Raw genomic sequence first — 20,123 nt, 5'->3', positions numbered from 1 at the left:
AAAAGCCAACATGAGTTATCATAGAATATCAGGGTTGGAAGGAACGTCAGGAGGTCATCTAGTCCAACCCCCTGCTCAAAGCAGGACCAATCCCCCAATTTTTGCCCCAGATCCCTAAATGGCCCCCTCAAGGACTGAGCTCACAACACTGGGTTTAGCAGGCCAATGCCCAAACCACTGAGCTATCCCTGCCCCCGGCACTACAGTTAACATTCTCAAGATTTAAACTCTGAAGATGGTGGCAAGGTGTTTTCAGGGAGTCCTTAGACTTACTATCCCAGAGGTTTCCTAAAGTTGACAACAGTGGACTTTCAGAACGTACCTAGGCGTTTACCCAAATAAAGGCCTGAACGAGAGGCAACCTGTATCTAAATGACTGGTTAAAGTTGGGGTTTAAGATCCTTTTAGCAATAATGGCTGTCATGATTTTATTGTTTTTATTCTTTACATATACACACAGCATAGCACTTTAAACAGAAGACGGGAATTCCCATAGAGGATCAGACCTATGATCCATCCAGTACAGTATCCCATCTATGACAGCAGCCAGCACCAGATACTTCAGGAGAAGGTGCAAGAAACCCCACAGTAGGCAGCTGATAGTCTGGCCCCCATGACAGTCTCATCCTTATTCCTAGTGGTTAGAGATTGGCTTAAACCCTGACATGAGAGGTTTTATAACCCTTCCAACACTTTTTTAAGCACTAACTGTAAACTCTGTATCAGTGGTTTTCAACCTTTTTTCATTTGCAGACCCCTAAAAAATTTCAAAAAGAACGTGTGGACATCTTTGGAAATCTTAAGTCAGTTTGCAGATATCCAGGGCTCTGCAGATCACAGGTTGAAAACCACTGCTCTATATGGTTAGCAAGAACATCCAAACCCTCTTTGAACCGCAGTAATTTCGGACTTGGAAGACATCCTACTGTAATGAGCACTGTGGGGGGAAAATACTTCATTTTATCAGTTTTGATTTTGCCATCTATCAATGTCACTTAATTTCTCCTTGTACTTATGTTATGGCCTGGGACAACAGAATCTACTAATCAACCTTCTCTATACTTCTGTAATGTCCCTTTTTATTCATCTTCTTTTTATGGTAAACAATCCCAATCTTTCTTCACATGCTCCTAATTACTCTTGCTGCCCTTCTCTGAAACCCCTCAGAACAAGGACAAGTGCCTGCTCTGGGGAATATAAAATGTAACCCGACACCATGGCTTAAAAAAGGGTGATTAACCCAAGGAATAACTGGTTGCTCCAATTTTGGGCATTCTGTTCCCCTTAAAAGAAAATTAGCTGGGAAGCTTGTGAGACACATATGTTGTGAATGTAGAAAAATAAATAAAGAATAAAGAATAAGAAGAATAAAGAAGAAGAATAAAAAAAGATTAACTTCAATCCAAGAAAGTAAACAAACATCCATTTTACAAGCTGTATGTATCTTTCCCCATCTATGCAAACTAGTAGCGTATATTTTCAATGCTCCTGTGACAGTCAGTTTTCTTCCACCAAAGGATAAACATCACCTAAGGAAAGAATTTAGGAAATATCCTGGAGTAGGCCCTGACACAGCATTGGGTCAGCGAGCAGTGGACTGCATGAGGGATGCTTATTTGCTGTCAGCTAGCCTCCTACCATCTGCCAATGTGGGAACCAAAGGAAAGACTTAGGGCAATCACCAGCCAGGAATCACTTCACTCTGGACTCTGTCTGCACACACTTCTAGCTACAGCAGAGGAGAGAAGAGAGGAACAAACACTTCTGCTGGATTGTATACACAGTATAATATAATTCCACTCACAGATTTCCTACAAATTGATGAGGTACAAGTAATGATCATTTGTTTAAGTGGTAAATGGGCTTTAGGACAGTAATTTCACATTGAAAGCTCCAATAGCTCTGGTCAGTATTGTTTCTGCATTAATGGCCATATATAAACGGGGGCCTGACTATCACAACTTTTACTCCAAGGAAGTTGCAGGTGCTCTACACCTGTCAGATTCAGGCTCTGACTGATTATGACTGGAAGCAAGCAGAAAGACACTCATCTTTAAGAACAGCCTATCTAATTCAAGTACATGATACAAGTAGTATCCTGATAGCTTGCAAATCCACTCAATCATTTATTCTCTTCAAACAGCTACCATACAATTATCTCTCTCTCAACCTCTCCCCTCCTTCACCCATGAACTTTTAAATTCTGATTCCTTCAACAACTTGATTTCCAGACTGGTAACAGGTTGGCTAGTTTCAGGGCTAGTAAATAGAGTTATAACCACATGACCAAACCAATTATGTTTGATGAACCATGATGAACCATACACCCTACAAAGTGTTAGATGATAAATTCCAGTTTCTAAAACTGTATACCACACATCTCTGTTTAGACTGATGTTTGTTTAGTATACATCATTATATTTAGTAATACCCTTTTGGGATAGGGCCTCACACGTGAAGCTTATCTCATCATACACCTATGTGATTCATCTGATCTCTCTTTTCATACAAGTAGTCTTTTACAAGGCACATGTATAAGATTTATTGGGTAGACATCCTTAATTCAGATTAATACAATCTAAATTACAACCAGCTCCATTTAAATCCCTTAGAGATTAGGATATAGTGATTTGTTAGAATTCTATTATAAACAAAAAAAGTCTGGAATGCAGTTACAAATAAAACACAGTTACCTGTTCGTATTACTAAGCAAACTCACAGAGGACATTAGATGAGGAGGACTACTATATTTATTGGCCTATTTAACCATGAAACGTTGTTATCTTTGCTCTCCATCCCTATTCCTTGTTACACCCACTTGTATCTTAAGTATGTTTCTAACTTTTCAATTTGGAATAGGGACCATTTTTTTCCAGGTTTTCTGAGAGGACCTAGCATGCTTTGGGGCACAATAATAATTCCACTGCCTTACATGCAATGGACACTTACCAGCATAGTTTTTCATACTAGACAATTTATGAAAACCAATTATGTTCTCTCTGCCTATGACCTCATCAGCAGTCCTGACAATACAAGACCTATTGCTGTTTCCCTGCAAAAGGAACAGTTCTGGACTAAAATTAAATTCAAAACTGATTATCAATCATACATTAGTGGTAACTATATGAGGGTATGTATTTATTAAATCATCAAAATGACATACATGAAACACCACAAAGCTCCTGATGCAGCAAAGCCAGCATATGATTCAAATATAGCAAAATTTTGCTACTTTACACTGACTGAGAAACCCGTTGCAGATCATCAAATTTGGCAAGTGAACAAACAATTATAAAACATCAGGGAAACTGACTTCCCTAAATGTACTTTGTTCATTTATTGAGTACAATTTAATTTTAATTATTTGTAGTAATACCTTACACTGCTAAATAGTAGTAAACGTACTAGAATATATTTTGTAAAAGTGTTGAAGTTTTAATAATTTAGCAACTCACTTTGTAAATACATTTTTGCTGAGAAGTGGCCAAGATGGTCATTTTTCTGAGAAATGACTGGGTTTGCAGTTTACTAAAGTGGGAATTATTGAGGTTCTACCGTATTGTGTTCTGTGGGGCAGAGCCACCCTTTTCCCCACATTGCTGATGGATTTAATTCCAATTAGTAGACTTTCTGTAGTTTATTCTATGTTTTGTGTAATAGTTCCATCAAATACTTTATGGATGATGTTACATTATTGGGCTGGCTGTATATCAAATTAATCCTCTGAATTCTTTTTTCTCATTATAAAGTTACGTAAATTTTCCTCCAGACAAACCAAGTGCTTTCTCTTTATCAATGTAATTCCTATTGTGGTACACAGCATGGAGAGAATTGCATACAGACCCCGCTTGCTTACTTTTGTCACAATAAATCAGTTAGTTAATTCTTCTCTTTAAATTCTTTTACTGTACCTGTTTCCCTCCTTAAAAAACAATGGTGCCTTCAGTAGTTGTGGCTAAGCATATCTAATTCATCTGTCACGACAGAGTATGCTCGTCATCAACCACAGGGTTCTCAGTAGGCTAGCTATTCAATAGGCCCCCAATACAACCACACAAAAATGGCAGTTATAGCTTTCTGTACTTCTGATTTCTTGTCAGAGAATCTAATTCCAATCAACATCCAGTGAGTAGAGTGTTAAAACATAGAGGTATAATGCTGCAACTTTAGGCCTGCAAATAGTTTGGTCAAGAATGATCTAATTCACTACATAGTGTCCTGATTGGAGGACAACTCAAGATTATCTAATCAAATGTTCTATACATGTGCAGTTACATTCAGATTTCTCTCATGGTAGTTGATGTTCTGCATTACCACCTGGTTGCTAGACGTTTTTTGAAGGTCTTTAGACCTTTTGGAAAGTGCTCTCATATCCAGCACGATCATGTGTCAAATGAGCTCACTTGCCAGTATAATGCTAAAAACAGGTATTTGTTTAGTCAATGCCAAAAACTGTGTCGCCCTAAACATTAACATTTTGCAGTTCATATCTGTTGCTGCAGCTTTGTAGCTTCTTCTTGGAGGTAAAGATGAAAGCTGAGAATTTATGCAACTAGAAAAACTATTCTAAAACTAGTCGGAAAATGCGTTACTTTTTAGTATTAGTAATAACTGCGTAAAGATGGCCAGATATAAAAATATTAAATGATGAGCATTAAAAAACACTTAAGTTCCAGGATATTTTGCTGATTTATCATCTATTTTCCATTCCAGAGTTGGCCACCACTACTGCACAGCAGTAAATTGGCACTTCACAGATTTCCTCTCTCAATAGAATTTGACTACTAATTATAGACTGGGAGGAGAGAAAAATTGGCAGTTCAGGAGTCTATTTCTGGAAGAATTCTAACACATAATGTGCACGTACAAATGAAGCAGTCATACACGTAGAAAGAAGAGGCTACATAAAGAAAAAAAGATCAGAAAGTTAGAAAAGATAGAAAAATTGGGCAATAAAAATTATCAGGACTTGCTGTGCAAAGTGGGATTATACAAAAAAAAAGCCTGTTTATAAGTAAGCTTTTTCTTTTTGCTCTTCATAATTACTTTTGGAATCGTCCATTAATTCTATGGTAGGCTATTTGGAGACAAATTTCTAATCTTTTTGGGTTAAGAAATGTAAAAAGTTAAAAGTAGTACCAGTGATTTTATAGGATTGAAGTTATTTCTTCAATTATTTCTGACCATGGAGTCCAGCCATCCTGCCACTTCTGCATCAGATATGAATAACAGATGAGACAAAACAGCAAAGTTGTAAGTATAAGAAAAAGCAAGGTTACGCTGGAATTAGTTTCAAATGCAAGAAAAAAGAATAGAGAATAGTGTACATATATGTAGAAGAACATGGGCTGCCAAATGTGTTTTTGGAAGAAATAAGTCAAAATCCTCAGTTTTGGAACAAAGCATCAGTGATCTGTGAAAAATACAGAAATAGTCTGAGCTCCTCTAAAATAGTCACATCACACATGTAGTATACGGTGATGATGACTAGATAAAAATATTACAATTTCCTTGTATTACTGATATTTCCTTCAGACAGCACTATTTGTTTCTAGTGGTGGGTTAAATAATATAATTTTTCGTCCTTTCCCTCAGACTATAAAGGATTAGGGATGATAATGGAAGGAAGGAATGAACTCAACATTCAAGCTAAAGGATTCACCCCCTTACCTGACTGGTTTGTTTTCAGGGCCTGTGTCTCTGAAGCCCATCTCTTCCAGTTTGCAGCGTCTATACAGCTCATAATGCCGTGCATGAGTCTGTTCTCTCAGGTCTTCCATATTTGTGCAAATAAGCATCTCACGAAGCTTTACAAAGTCACAGTGGTTCTCATTTTCCACTATTCAAGTAAATAATAATAGTGATATTGATCCATGATATACAAACAACTATACCGTAGAACAGTATTTTGAACAGCCTTGGTATTTTCTATTCAATTGGCTGATTAAGTTTTTTGGGGGTAAAACATCCCTAGTTTCTTTTACCCAGTTGCTGCCTCGTGATTTGTGATACATAATCCAAGCATTAAGTAGAAACATGGTTTAGCAGATTCCATTGTTTTTCTTTTCATGACTCCCTATTTGAATCTACAAAAGAAATTACTTTCTCTCTCCTCTGTTCTGATATAAAAACCTTGTAACATTTGGTAATGCCAGCTGCACCTTTACAATGCAACAACATAACTAATCACCACATCCAGGATCTGATGGCCTGATTTTCTGTGATGCTCAGCACTCATAAATCTCATTTGTGTTGATGGGACCTGGAGGATCAAGCCATGAATTTTTTGGATCAGTTAGTCTACCAATCTGGCATCAGTAGCCAGCATCAGCCCACTTAATATTAAAACAAATACTTCTGCAACTTGAGTGGGTTTTATAATGAAAACAACATTCATATACTTGTGAAAAATACTATTAAAAATTCAGATTTTACCTTGAACAATGCCCCAAGGGTACTGTCGAGCTTTCACCATTTTGTTTCCAACCTTCATTTCCTCCATACTCCCCACTACAGCAAATGGTAAATGTCCCTGTAAAACAGTCAAAGCAATTCAGTCTTATCTCCCAGTATTCTTACATAAGAACTGGAAAACAATACTTGAAAATTAAATCAGAGAAACAACAAGCATTTGGAGACAAATAAACACATTATAACTACAGGTCAGTTTCACATAGAGAATCCATTTAAAAAGAGCAATAGCTAGTCAAATCCTGGCCTGCTCTGGAGCTTCAACGGAGTGCTGCACATGTCACAAGGACTCCTAGGGTTCTCAAATCCAATACAGTCCTCATAGACTGCTACAATAAAAGGAGTTTGAGGTAGTTGCCCCTCATGCATCAATTTCTATTGGAAAAGGCCAGCAGACAGTTGCTCTATCTGGGATACAGCCTTCCTCAAAGCAAAACAGGCATCTTCAGCATCCACCAGTGACAGACATGAGGCCACTACAGGAAGTGCAGTGCTTGAGGCCTGAGATCTTGCTCATGCCACATGCTCAGACAGCCATGAGATGGGAAATGCTGCCTCAACACTGAATGACTGCTCCACAACTAAACCTGAAGAAAAAGTACTGCTAACTGGGAAGAAAGTTATTAGAGTAACACAAAGCTTTCCTCAAAACTAGGAATTCTTTTCTTTCTGTCAGAATAATCCAAGCCAGGGTACCAGACATTACAGCATTCCGACTCCCTGGCACAAGTGATAACGGGGAACCAACTGGTGGCTTGGGCTGCACACCCATTTACGTCCTTGGACACATGAAACCCCCAACAGCACTGCTTGTCAAATGTTCTGACCAGCAGATACAAGATCCATATACACCAACAGCAGGATCCCCCATGGACAGTACTGCAAGAAGAAAAACCTAGTTTTCGCTCAAATTTAGTTTAAGGTGATGAATACCACCAACTGATAGAAGAACAGGGGGATTTTGGCAGGGAGGGGACCCAGACAAGATAAGTGTCTCTAAATTTTTCCTTAAGTAGCTCATAAAAAGACAAATGTAAATATCCAACTTGCTACAATACAAAACCCTATTGCCTCAAGAAGAAAATGCAAGAAAAAGCAAGAACACTGGTAAAGAAGATACTTTAATACTGGAATATCAGACATTCTTTCAAATGTATGCAACATACTTACATTCATGGTGGCATTAATTTTAGAAATGGTTTCATCATCTGTTGGAAACTGGTATATCTGGACCCCATTACTAACCAATTCACTCATGAGTTTGATTTTAAACTTCTGTAGTTCAGTTTTAGAAATGGTGTCTGCTTTGGCTATGACTGGTATAATGTTCACCTATTAAATGATATAAACATGAGATGTGTAAAGGCTTTGTTTTCAAGCCTGTAAGTTTTATACATTGAAATATTCAGTTTCCCATAACATCTGAATTAATTTCTAACAAGCTTTCCAGTGACTCTTATGTGAATGGTTTCATTCAAAAGCCAACAAACTAATAATAAACACTGTGTACATTTCCAAAGTGAATACTTTGAACATCATAATAAAGCAGTAATGTATTACCTAATAATCCCACCAAAACAGAGCTGATCAGAGAACAAAAGTGAGTAGAAGAAAGGTATTATAATCCTACTAGAAAGAAAGCAAACCTCCATCACCATTCAAAGACAACCATAAGGAAAAGAACAGCAACATACACAAAGCTACCAGCTACAATATATATAATTTTACTAAGATACTAAATCCAAAGTTAAGAAAAAATTATATTAACACTGTATACTCTAGCTATTTCTCTATGCCTATAAAATAGCAAATTTGTTGTTTTCTCCTTGTTGGTACCCTAAAAGTCTGCTGTGCTGTTAGATACAAGTATTTAACTTTGCTCTGCTGGGGAATGTTCTTACAGTTTTATGGTTCAGAGGTCAAGCATAAAAACAATCTGAACACACCAGCTCCAGGAGTTTGACAGTACCACAAAGCTGCCAGCCATCATACATCAGAGGAGATTTCCAGTCATTGCCAAATCAGATTTCTCAATATAGCATGTTGCACTGCCAATCATAAAACCTTTTTAGAGAGGCAAGAAGCAGCACTCTGTGTAGCTCGAAAGCTTGTCTCTCACCAACTAAAGTTGGTTCAGTAAGAGATATTACCTCGCCCATGTTTTCTCTCCAATTTCCTAGGACCAACACAGCTACACCACTACATAAAACCTTCTTGTCAATTTAATATTTAATTTATAGGAAAAGCATGAGATTTATACTGATGGTTGTGGAACATATTTTATATGGCAGAAAAAATTAAAAACATTGAGGTGGCAAAACTGAGAACTAAAAAGTTAGGAAATGCCAGAAATAAGGTTACCTGTGCATCCTTAATTTGTCCCCCCATGCATATACATTATGATGCAGTCTTTAATTACATGATCACATATCATTTCTTCCACAGGACCCCTGCCTCATTCAGTACATAGGATGGACCTGCTCTAGGGATGAATCAGGGTTGTGTAGTAAAGGAAGGTACTGCCTCATTTTCTGCAGAAGCTGGGAGGTGTGTAGACAACGAGGCAAGGGACTGAGGGAAGATAAAGGATGATCTCATAGTTAAGGCACTTGACTGCTGCCCTGGTGAATTGGATTCTATTGCTGCCTTTGCCACACAGTTCCTATGTAAGGCTAGTTGAATCACTTAAACCAAATTTTTCACAAGAGGTCACTAAATGTTTCCCTCATTTTCTGGGGCCCAACTTGAGACCCTGTGGCCTGATTTGTAGAAGTGCTGAGTAATCACAAGTACAACTGAAGTCAATGGGAACAGTGCTTTGAACATTTAAAGTGATATATAATGCTATGTACTCTGAATAATCAGATCCCAAGTGTCAGACTGGACACCCAAAATTAGTTGATACTTTTTAATCTTAATTTCTCTACACTTCAATTCCCCATCTCCAAATGGGGGAAATAGCCCCTCATCTTACCTGGGTGTTATGAAGATAAATTGTCTGTGAAGCACTCAGATATTATAGTGACAAGCACCATAGACAAGTCCATGAGGAAATTAATAATGCTGGATTGAGAGCAAGGTCTGAAAAGTTTGCAGTAAGTAAGGAGGCCTGGGGCCATACATTGAACAATGAGGAGAAAACAAAATACAGTAACTCCTCGCTTAATGTTGTAGTTATGTTCCTGAAAAATGCGACTTTAAGTGAAATGATGTTAAGCGAATCCAATTTCCCCATAAGAATTAATATAAATACGGGGGCTAGGTTCCAGGGAAATTTTTTTCACCAGTCAAAAGACTATATATATAATACACACACAATAAGTTTTAAACAAAAAATTTAATACTAAACACAGCAATGATGATTGTGAAACTTGGTTGAGGTGGTGAAGTCAGAGGGTGGAAGAGGGTGGGATATTTCCCAGGGAATGCCTTACTACTAAATGATGAACCAGCACTCGGTTGAGCCCTGAAGGGTTAACAAATTGTTGTTAATGTAGCCTCACACCCTACAAGGCAGCACAAATGGAGGGAGGGGAGACAACATGGCAGACAGAGGCAGAGACACAGAGAGAGAGAGAGAGAGAGAGAGAGAGAGACACACATTGCCCCTTTAAGTACGCTGACCCCACACTAAGTACACTGCCTTTTAAAGTAGATCAGCAAGTTGAGATAGCAGCTGCTGCCACCAAGCTCCCTCCGTCCTGAGCCCCCTTGTGTGTCCCCCTGCTCTGTAGAGACAGGGTAAGTAGGGGGCAGGAGCAGGGGGAGAGAGACATCCTGACATTAGCCTCCCCCCCCCACACACACAGCAAGCAGGAGGCTCGGGGAGCAGCTCCAAGGCAAAGGGCAGGAGCAGCACATGGCAGCAGGGGGAGGGACAGCTGAACTGCCAGCAATTGATAGCCTGCTGGGCGGCTGCCAAACAGGGAACTTAGAGGAGAGTGGGGAGCTAATGGAGGGCTGCCAGTCCACTCTGGTTCCAAGCCCCCACCAGCTAGCTGCAAAGGGCTGCTCCTTCTGCAAGCAGTGGACAAAGCAGGCAGCTGCCAAACAATGTTATAAGGGAGCACTGCGCAACTTTAAACGAGAATGTTCCCTAATTGATCAGTAACGAAACAACGTTAACCAGGATGACTTTAAGTGAAGAGTTACTGTATTGAATACGACTCATTAAATGACCATTCTCTATTCTGTGCACTGAATGAGACTACCCTAATTAGCATATGATATTGTCATGATTTTGTCACAGAGATTGTGAAATCCTGGAAATGGCTGTAAAACACACATCTGATTAGGCCCCCAACCTGAGTGATGTTAACAACCTGATGCACAGGGTCACGGCGCAATTCGTGTCTGGCTCATGTGCCCTTCTACAGATGAAGACAGAGGATCAGGCGAGCCAAACTTAAGTGACACTATGACCCCATGTGCCAGGTCACAAGCCCCAGAGCTGGGCCCACCCGTATGGGACAGGAGCTGCCACTGTGGGGTTAGCTTGCTCTCCAACAGCCCTACTGGGTCATACTTTTTAGCAGCCCCATTATACTCTTGAATATGCTGACAAAGTGAATACTATATTTGGCGATTTTTCCCATGATTTACTGTTTTTTCCCCCACACACCTCTGCTGTGAAACTTTCTAAAAACATCCCTGCCAAAATCATAGTCTGAATCATAACGCATATGCACAAGGGGGAACAAATTAAGACTGCACAGGCAACCTTAACTCTGGCATTTTCCTTGACTCTGCAAACAATGTGCTTGTAACTTAGGTATTTTTGTACATAATATCTTAGGTTTTTTTCCTTATTAAAAAAAACTGGATAAACAAACTCCATTATGTGACATCATATTGAAACCCACGTCAGCAAGTTTGGAATCTTTAGATCCACCACACAGACCTCAGCCACTTGAGCTAATGGAGTAACTGATAGCAATAATAGGTTGTCATCTTCTAAGTGGACCAGCACTAAATAGAGATGGGACATTTTGCCAGTCCATTTCAAAGATGTTTGCTAACAGCATAGGAATGGTGAGACTCAAGAATCTTCCATTCCAGGCTCAGGAGAAGAGTGCACTCTATTTGGCACAGGCTCTTCTGCCCATTAACCCCAAATTTGGCCCTTCTGCCATGTACCATCCAATTTGTCCCTTTCCCACCTCTGGCTCCTCATCCCAGTCCCATTCTTCTCATCTAGCTAGTCCCAATCTCCATGCCTCAGGCTTCTGATTCCATTCCCAGGCTCCTTGCCCAACAAGCCCTTGACTCTGGACTCTCCATTCCAGTTCCAGTCTCCCCCCACTCCCAGTCTCCTTGCACAGAAAGTCCCAGTTCTCCTTCTCTCAGCTCCTCATCTCATCCCACCAGTATGGAGTCACCCCCACCCGGATTATAGTCCCAGTCTCTCTCCCTTATCTCCTCCTCTAATCTCAGTGGCCACCTCACTTTCTTGTCCCAGTTTCTTTGGCCAACCAGTCCCAGTTCTTCTACAGCACCCTGGCTTGATCATATCTGCCTCTCTCCCCCACACTGGTTTCCAATCTCATTCTTCTTGTCCAGATAGTACCAGTCTGCCACCCAACTCCTCATCTGATCTCTGTCTTCCCACTGGTCCCTAGTCCCCACGCACCTTCCATTTCCCTTCCAGACAATACCCCATACTCCCTCTCACGTATCACCTCTTCCTTCTCTGCATTCACACCAAGTAATTTTCTCCTCCATGTTGCATGGGAGCCAGCAAGGGGGTCATGGAGAGCACAGGAGAGACAGGCTCCCTGCTCTCTGTTTCTGATCCTGGATCCAGCCCAGCCTACTGCAGTCCAGAGCTGCAATTGCAAAGAAAGTACCGCTTAGCCACAGGCTGCAGCATGACCAGCATGGATGGAATCTTTGGAGAATTTAGCTACCAAGTTCAAGCAAGTCTCTACTGAGCATGTGCAAACTCTAATTTTTCAAAACTTTATCACTTGGCTAAATGTGGGCAGATTTTCACAGGAAAAACAAAAAGCAAATCCTTGATACAAAAACCAACCTCATACTGAATTTGAAGTCTCTGCTGCAAAGCATAGGGATGCTAGAGAGTCTCAAAGAAAAGGTTATCAGTATTTTTAACATGCGCTAAATGTAATTTTCCTTGGCCTCATTCTCAGAACCAGCTGACCCATTGTGGCTGATGTTTTTTTCTCTCTCTCTCTCTCTCACACACACACACACACACACACACACACACACACACAGATGCCCAGCAATCCTGAATCAGATGCCCAGCGTGCAAAATTTCAGCCCACATGATTAAAGTCTGGCAAAGGTAAAAGCATCTAAAAACAGTTTTATAATTGGAAGTTTAGGGCAACCGAATAGGTGTGGCTAACAGCTCCATATTATGTACTTACACACACTTTTAAAAAAACTCAGCAAATATGGCTTCTGAAGGCCATTAATTCATAATGAGAGAGACAAGGTGGGTGAGGTAATATTTTTTATTGAACTAACTTTTGTTGATGAAAGAGACAAGCTTTCAAGCTCTGTGACTGGAAGAGCTCTGTGGAGCTCGAAAGCTTGAGGTTCTACTGTAGGCTTGTTGGTACCAACTGGTTCCTTTCCCACTTAATGTCTTACATCTCACGTATGAGATGCAATGGTTTTATACTACCAAATATGTGCCCAGATAATCAAATCAAAACTTCTAAAAAATCAAATGAAAATAATTTTCATTGTTTTCTACTAGTTTTCTCTCTGCAATATCCATTTTTGTGTGGTGAGTGTGCTGTTGAAAATGAAACCTTTTTTAGTAATTGTGACAGAATGTACCCCTGTATATACACACTATTGTAATAATCTTTGTACAAAATATGCCTTGTAAGGTATCATTTGAAAACTCAATTTGCTGGTCATTATTGTCCCCTGGTAAAATATGTGAGACAACACTGCATGTGACATTTAAGATTCCACTGTACGGTGTTAACAACACATGTTCCAGCCAGATATTGGCAACTAGGTCTGTCCTAAACAAAGGAATGTGTGCTCTGCTTAATTTGTATTTAAGCAGTAAACAGAGTCATCAAGCAGGAGGGGGAACAAAGGAAGCTCAAACAGCGAAGAAACATTCTTCCCCAGACTTTGGCGGGCCGGGCCACCGCTTCCCGCAGCTCCGACTGGCCGGGAACGGCGAACTGTAGTCACTGGGAGCTGCGGGGGACTGTGCCTGCAGACAGTCAACGTCCGCAAAATGTCTCGCGGCTCGCAATCATCTTACCCTGATGGGCCGCATGCTGCCCGCAGGTTGCCCACCACTGGTTTAAATTGTATCCAGGTAAGTCACAGTAATGTCTTACACTAATGCCAAAGTATTTTTGATGAATTACGTTCCTTACCTCCATGCGTAATTCCAAAGACTTTCTTTGCCTTTTTACTTCTGCCACATATTTTGCAAGTGATTTTAAGTGTACTATATGCAGCGTTTGTGCTGAACCTCAAATATATAATCTTTGTTTAATTTTAATGAGCAAAATGTTCTGCTACACTGAACTCCATGAGCCCTTTATTCCCACAGTAAATCTGTTCTGAACATCCTGAAGCCAAGCTTTCAAATTCGTTAAGTGAGAACAAGCCACGGGTCATTTCTCTCACTTAACAGTGACCTGTAAATATTTCAGCATAAATGAAGCAAAAATACATTTGTGTGCTGAATTGTTTCAAAGGGCGTGGTGATCGTGATGGGGAATCATTCTGGGTGTAACTAATTTTAAACCAATTTTTTTTCCTCTCAATTCAGTTCAGGTTTCCTGAATTTGAGTTGGGCTGCTCAACTCTTGTGATTCCCCTCACACTGTAGCTACCACTGGTAGAAATATGCACCAACTCACAGAAGGTTACACATATTTTACAAACATTTTGAATTTTTTTTTAAGTCTATAAAATTGCCATTAAAAAGTATCACCAAAATCCTGACCTAATTTTTCAATCATTTTAAAAAGTAACCCCAATCAATCAGAAGCGAAATTCATATAAGCGTTTTGTCAGAAATGCTCTGCTGACATGAAAAAGAAAATATCTGATTCTTCAAAACATTAGATAAACTACCTGAATACGAAGACAAGTGAAAACCTGGTTTGTAACATATCACATTAGTACTTCTTACTTCAAATTACAAATGAGTGAATTTGCATGCTATGATCAGTACAAACAGCTAGAAAATTCATGTACCCTTAAATTCTAGAGGTTCTGTGCCAAAAAGAGTATATAAATAAAAAAAGTTTCCATCCACTTTATATTCATATTTTTGTAATGGTACTTATTTCTAAATGAAATAAGAACTCATTAAAATATGTTGTTGATATAAAGTTCAAAGCCACTTACCAACTGCAAATATAATCATAGAATCATAGGAAGGGCCCTCGAGAGGTCAACTAGTCCACACCCCTGCATGCATGGCAGGACTAAGTATTATCTAGAACATCCCTGACAGGTGTTTGTCTAATCTGCTCTTAAAAATCTCCAATGATGCAGATTCCACAACCTCCCTAGGCAATTTATTTCAGTGCTTAACCCCACCAAGACAGTTATGAAGCTTTTCCTAATGTCCAACCTAGACCATCCTTGCTGCAATTTAAGCCCATTGCTTCTTGTCCTATCCTCAGAGGTTAAGGAGAACAATTTTGCTCCCTCCTCCTTGTAACAACCTTTTATGTGCTTGAAAACTGTTATGTCCCCCTTCACTCTTCTCTTCTCCCGACTAAACAAATCCAATTTTTTCTATCTTCCTTCACAGGTCATGTTTTCTAGATCTTTAATCATTTTTGGTGTTCTTCTCTGGACTTTCTCCAATTTGTCCACATCTTTTCTGAAATGTGGCACTAAGAACTGGACACAATACTCCACCTGAGGCCTAATCAGGGCCGAGTAGAGCGGAAGAATTACTTCCTGATTACAACACTCCTGCTAATACATGCCAGAATGATGTTTGGTTTTTTTTCTCAACAGTGTTACACTGTTGACTCATATTTAGCTTGTGATGCACTATGACCCTCAGATCTCTTTCTATACTACTCCTTCCTAGGCAGTCATTTCCCATTTTGTGCAACCGACTGCTCCTTCCTAAGAGGAGTACTTTACAATTGTCTTTATTGATTACTTGCTTAATGACAGAAACACACAAATCTCTTTTCATAGCTCACAAGACAGACTACTACATCATACACAGTACATGCAAAGAAATCACAGCTACAGCAACACGCAACAGGATGATTCACTTTAGAGCATTTTTAGGTGTGCTGGCAGAGAGTTCCAAAGGCATCAGGCAATACTTTCAATCACCAATTTAATCCTTGAAGTGAACCATCCATCATATAACAGATCTTGAAAATGTACATAATCTTTCATAAAAGCTATCTCAAAATGCTTTTCAGATATAATGAAACACTACTACTAGGAAAGGTGTGTTAGCATTGACTTTGTTTACATATTCCCACATTCCAAAAAAAATTTGCAATCAAAACTTGTTCTACTATACAAATTTAAAAAAAAAGTCAACCCAACTAGTTGAAAGCATTTAATGTTTTAAAAACTTTTAGTTTTCCTTACTACAGTAACTGCAGTTCTCCAAGATTATTGCTTGTACTGATATTCACTCTGTGATGAGCAATAATTCATCCTTAAACTCAAGTGGAGATTGAGAGGTCTCATTTGAACAATGACCGTAGGATTCTTCTACCAAATTTAAAATCTAATCTAGAAGCTAAATCCAGGAAGTAATCTGTACAAAAGTACAGACTGAATTCCAGGTAACAGTATTTCGTATTTCAGTGACAAAAACATCTGACACAAGCAGAAGAGGTCACCTTACACCTGAATGAATGTGCTCCAATACCTATCATTTTAATCCTCACTAATTCATAGGAAGAAAGTATATAGAATCTAATTCACTTAGATAATCTGAGTGGAAATTAGCTAATCCCCAAAAATATCCCTGTGTGCTACTAGGAACCCCAGTGGTTTACTGTACAGTTTAGTCCTGTTCAGATAGTAAATATCCTCTTCACGCCCAAACAATGTGGCCTGGCATCTTTTTACAGTGAATGGAGCATTTGGAAAAATACCAGTAGACAGAATGTTTGGTTTAAATTAAAATCAGAAACCACCTTTGATAGGAATTTGAGGAAGGCATGCTGTTGTACCATCTTAAGAAATACCATATTCAGTGAATCAGCCATTAGTGTCTGAATACCCAAGGCTGAACTGATTCAACTACCATGAGGTGAAACGCAAGGTGAAAAGGTGGTTCTATTACCTGGGCGAGCACCACATTTAAATCCCATTATGGGATGGAAACCAAAGAGGTGGAAATATACAAGGTAGACCTTTTAAAAATTTTTCTGCTGTAAAATTAAAAGAGTCCTGTCCCAGTGGTGAAATGCGGCCAAAGTCATAGGCAGGTATACTCTCACTGAGCTAAAGGTGCACCCAGACTGTTTAAGATGCAGCAGGCAGCCCACAATAAAGGGAGTAGAAAACTAGCAAGGATTAGACACCATCTGTCTTGTGCAAATGAAAAATCACTTTCATTTCATACAGGAGGGATTTCTAGTGGAAAGCCACGCTAATCTGCTTTCCAACACAGTTTTCTGGACATCTTCAGAGCAGTTCCAGTCCAAGCTGTTCAGCCAGCTAGCATCCTAGGCTGACAGACACCCACATCTTGTATCTTTTCTTAAATAAGACTGAGTGTTCTTTGGGACAGGGACTGTCTTTTACAAAGTCTGTATAGTGTTTAGCACATGAGGCTCCCAACCCTGATTAGTGTCTCCAGTCATTATAGTATTACAAAGAAACAACAATAGTAACAACAATCTTCTGAATCCCAGGCTGCTAAGCCCACATTAACCGCTAGGGCCAGCGACCTAACAGACCATCAGGATAAGACATATCTTGAAGAGGATCTACAGTGCTGAGACAAATAGAGAATTTTGAGGGAGAGGGATTCCAGAGCAAATCACAGGCCCTATTCCAGATGGCAGGGGTATTATCCCTCAGGCATAATCTCCCAGGGTTTGGAACATGAGATACACGGAATGAGGACAGCAGCAAGAGTCACCAGCTAGGAGCTACAGAAAAAGAAAAGGAAACACACCAGATGCAGAAGAGTTGCAGAAGAGGCTAGTGCTATGGAACCTGACCCCGTCCAAGTTTATGATCAGGCTACATGGAAGCAATTGACTTCCAGGAATGCTGCTCTGGTGAATTAGACACTGAAGGAATCCAAGGTAGAAGGGTTCTCTCATCAAAGAGACAGATTTTGTCCAAAGAAATCTGCCACGGAATTTTTCATTTCTGTAAGATGTTTTTTCAGCTTTGCCTAATGCAGAAGTCTCCCTCATCCCTTTCAATGAGCAAAGAAAAAAAGCAATATTTCTTGACAACATAATATGTTGACTTTACTTTAAAAAGTGACAGTATTAAAAAGACCACAAATAAAGAATTGTAAGAGCAGCAAGATGTTGCAAGAAATAGGAATCTTTACAAATTCATTCATTTAAACTGGTTTCAAACAATCTTACCTTGCTATCAAGATTCTTCATGGTTAACAAATCAAGCGTTTTAAGGGAATGACCTGTAGGTGAAATAAAATAGAGGCAGACATGGATGCGACTGTCATGGTAGTTGTACAAGGAGCGTTTAATTTTCAGTTCTTCCTGGAGGTAGGCCTCAAATTGTGCGTCTATGTAATCCACTATTGGCTGATAGCTGGGGAAAAAAATGTGATGTGTTAGCAATCAAAGATTAGTTTCTCTCAGATAGAGAGGGACTAAAAAGGGAATCCCTGTTATATTTTTCTGCATACTATTGCTTATGCCTTGGGGAATTCTGTGCCACTGCGCAATGCAGAATTTTCAGAAATGAATGTTGTGCATGCAGAATTTCCTTTCCCCCACAGAAATAGGTTGCAGTGCTGCTAGCTACCACTAGGGACCATTGCACTCAGCAGAGCATAGCTTGCACATAGAAGACATGGTGAGAGGGAACTAGAGAGTTCCTGGCAGCTGCAGTTCCCAGCATGCCCTGAGGGAAAGAGAGGGTGGTGTGCAGGAAACTCAACACAAGCCTGGGACCGAGCATCAGGTTGTTTCTCCCTCTGGAACCCTGGGCTCTGGGGGGGGGATGGGGGAGAAGGCGTGTCTGGGCAAGGGGGCCCGCAGTTGGGCTGTGAGAAGGAGGGAGTTCAAATGTATTGGCTGGAGGGGGCCCTGCAGGTGGGCAGGGTGGAGGGGGTTGTGAGTGTCTGGCCCCCCAGCTGGGCTGGGGAGGGAGGGTAGATGGAGGTAGAGAAAGAGCAACTGGGTTGTCATAGGGGTTTATTTAACTCTACTCCCGGGGGCATTTTTGTGTGTCTGTATTGTTACAGACATACTTGCTGACAGGTATTTTGAAATAAATTACCAAAATAACTAAAACTGGTATGATTATATAGTGTTATTTTGACAAATAAAATTTGCAGAATTTTAAAATATTGTGTGCAGAATTTTTAATTTTTTGGAGCAGAATTCCCCCAGGAGTATATTGCTTTACATATCAACTATATACACTGGAAGCTCAAGAAGTCATATGCTAGAACAGGATATTAAATGTATGGATAGTGATCAAACTGTCTACGCAATGTAAAACTAAAGTTACTGAATACTAGTTTAAGAAACTAATGCAGCACAGGATGGATGAAGGATACAGTTAAATTTTTCTCTACTGGTGATGAAAAGCAGAGTATCAGCTATGCTTTTCACTGAAATCCTTAACTGATACATTTAATGGACTTCTGTAATTTCTGTAGTCTCACAATTCAATCTTGGAAATAACAGATGATCACTATAAATAGCATGTGACTGATACTGTCCATAATTATGATATTTTCACATCTTTTGGAGATCAGTATTGTGTTTTGGGGAGCTTTATTACTGGTAAATGTGTGTAAGAGAGCAGGAACTTGTCCTCTAAAGAATGAGAATCTGATTTGTATTTTAACTACATTTTAAAGATTCTTTGCCCTGTTTTGTATGATCCAAATTATGATCCATAATATATCTTCAAAACATGTTATTGTATACATAAGAGCAGCAGGTCCTGAGTATCTGTTGCTGCACAGAGTGTAGACCAAATCATGGGAAGCGAAATTTCAAAGGCACTGATTACATGGAAAGCGAATTTGAAAGAGGTAGAAGACAGCCTTGCTTGCAATATGAAATATTTTACTGCGTATCATTAACACCAGCATCTGAGATTTTTCTTTATCATCTAAACATTGTTCATCACAGAAATGGGCAAGACTAGGCAAGTCACTAGCAGGAACACTCTTTCGTTGGTATCCTATGCTATAATGTTAATTAAGGCTGCGAGTTTGTCACGGAAGTCACAGATTCCGTGACTTTCCATGATCTCCGTGACTTCTGCAGCGGCTGGTGAGAGCTGCGGGGGTGGTGCCGGCAGGTGGAGGCAGCGCGCAGAACTGCCTGGGCACGCCTCCGCCTAGGACCTGAGGGAGGGAGATGTCTCCGTTTCCAGGGAGCCCCCCAGGTAAGCGCCACTCAGGGACCACCTCACACCATCCTATGCCCCAATCCTCTGCCACACCCAAACTCTGCTGCTGCTGGGGGTGAGGAGGAGGT

General features: G+C 40.0%; 1 protein-coding gene across 3 annotated transcripts in view; it reads right to left on the bottom strand.

Annotated features, from left to right (window-relative positions):
* Positions 1–20,123, bottom strand: part of SEPTIN10 (septin 10) — a 69,355-nt gene that overhangs the window by 36,627 nt on the left and 12,605 nt on the right. For all 3 annotated transcript variants that reach the window (XM_084619422.1, XM_084619424.1, XM_084619423.1), the window contains exons 4-7: positions 18,027–18,213; positions 7,642–7,803; positions 6,436–6,532; positions 5,671–5,839 (exon numbers count right to left, since the gene is read on the bottom strand). In XM_084619422.1, the coding sequence (XP_084475548.1) occupies positions 5,671–5,839; positions 6,436–6,532; positions 7,642–7,803; positions 18,027–18,213 (615 nt within the window). The remainder of the gene's footprint in view (positions 1–5,670; positions 5,840–6,435; positions 6,533–7,641; positions 7,804–18,026; positions 18,214–20,123) is intronic.

This window comes from Lepidochelys olivacea, assembly GCF_965140295.1.
Source record: "Lepidochelys olivacea isolate rLepOli2 genome assembly, chromosome: 1".
Taxonomy (NCBI): domain Eukaryota; kingdom Metazoa; phylum Chordata; order Testudines; family Cheloniidae; genus Lepidochelys; species Lepidochelys olivacea.
The sequence above is the reverse complement of the archived record's forward strand: the minus strand, read 5'-3'. Positions and strand labels throughout refer to the sequence as shown.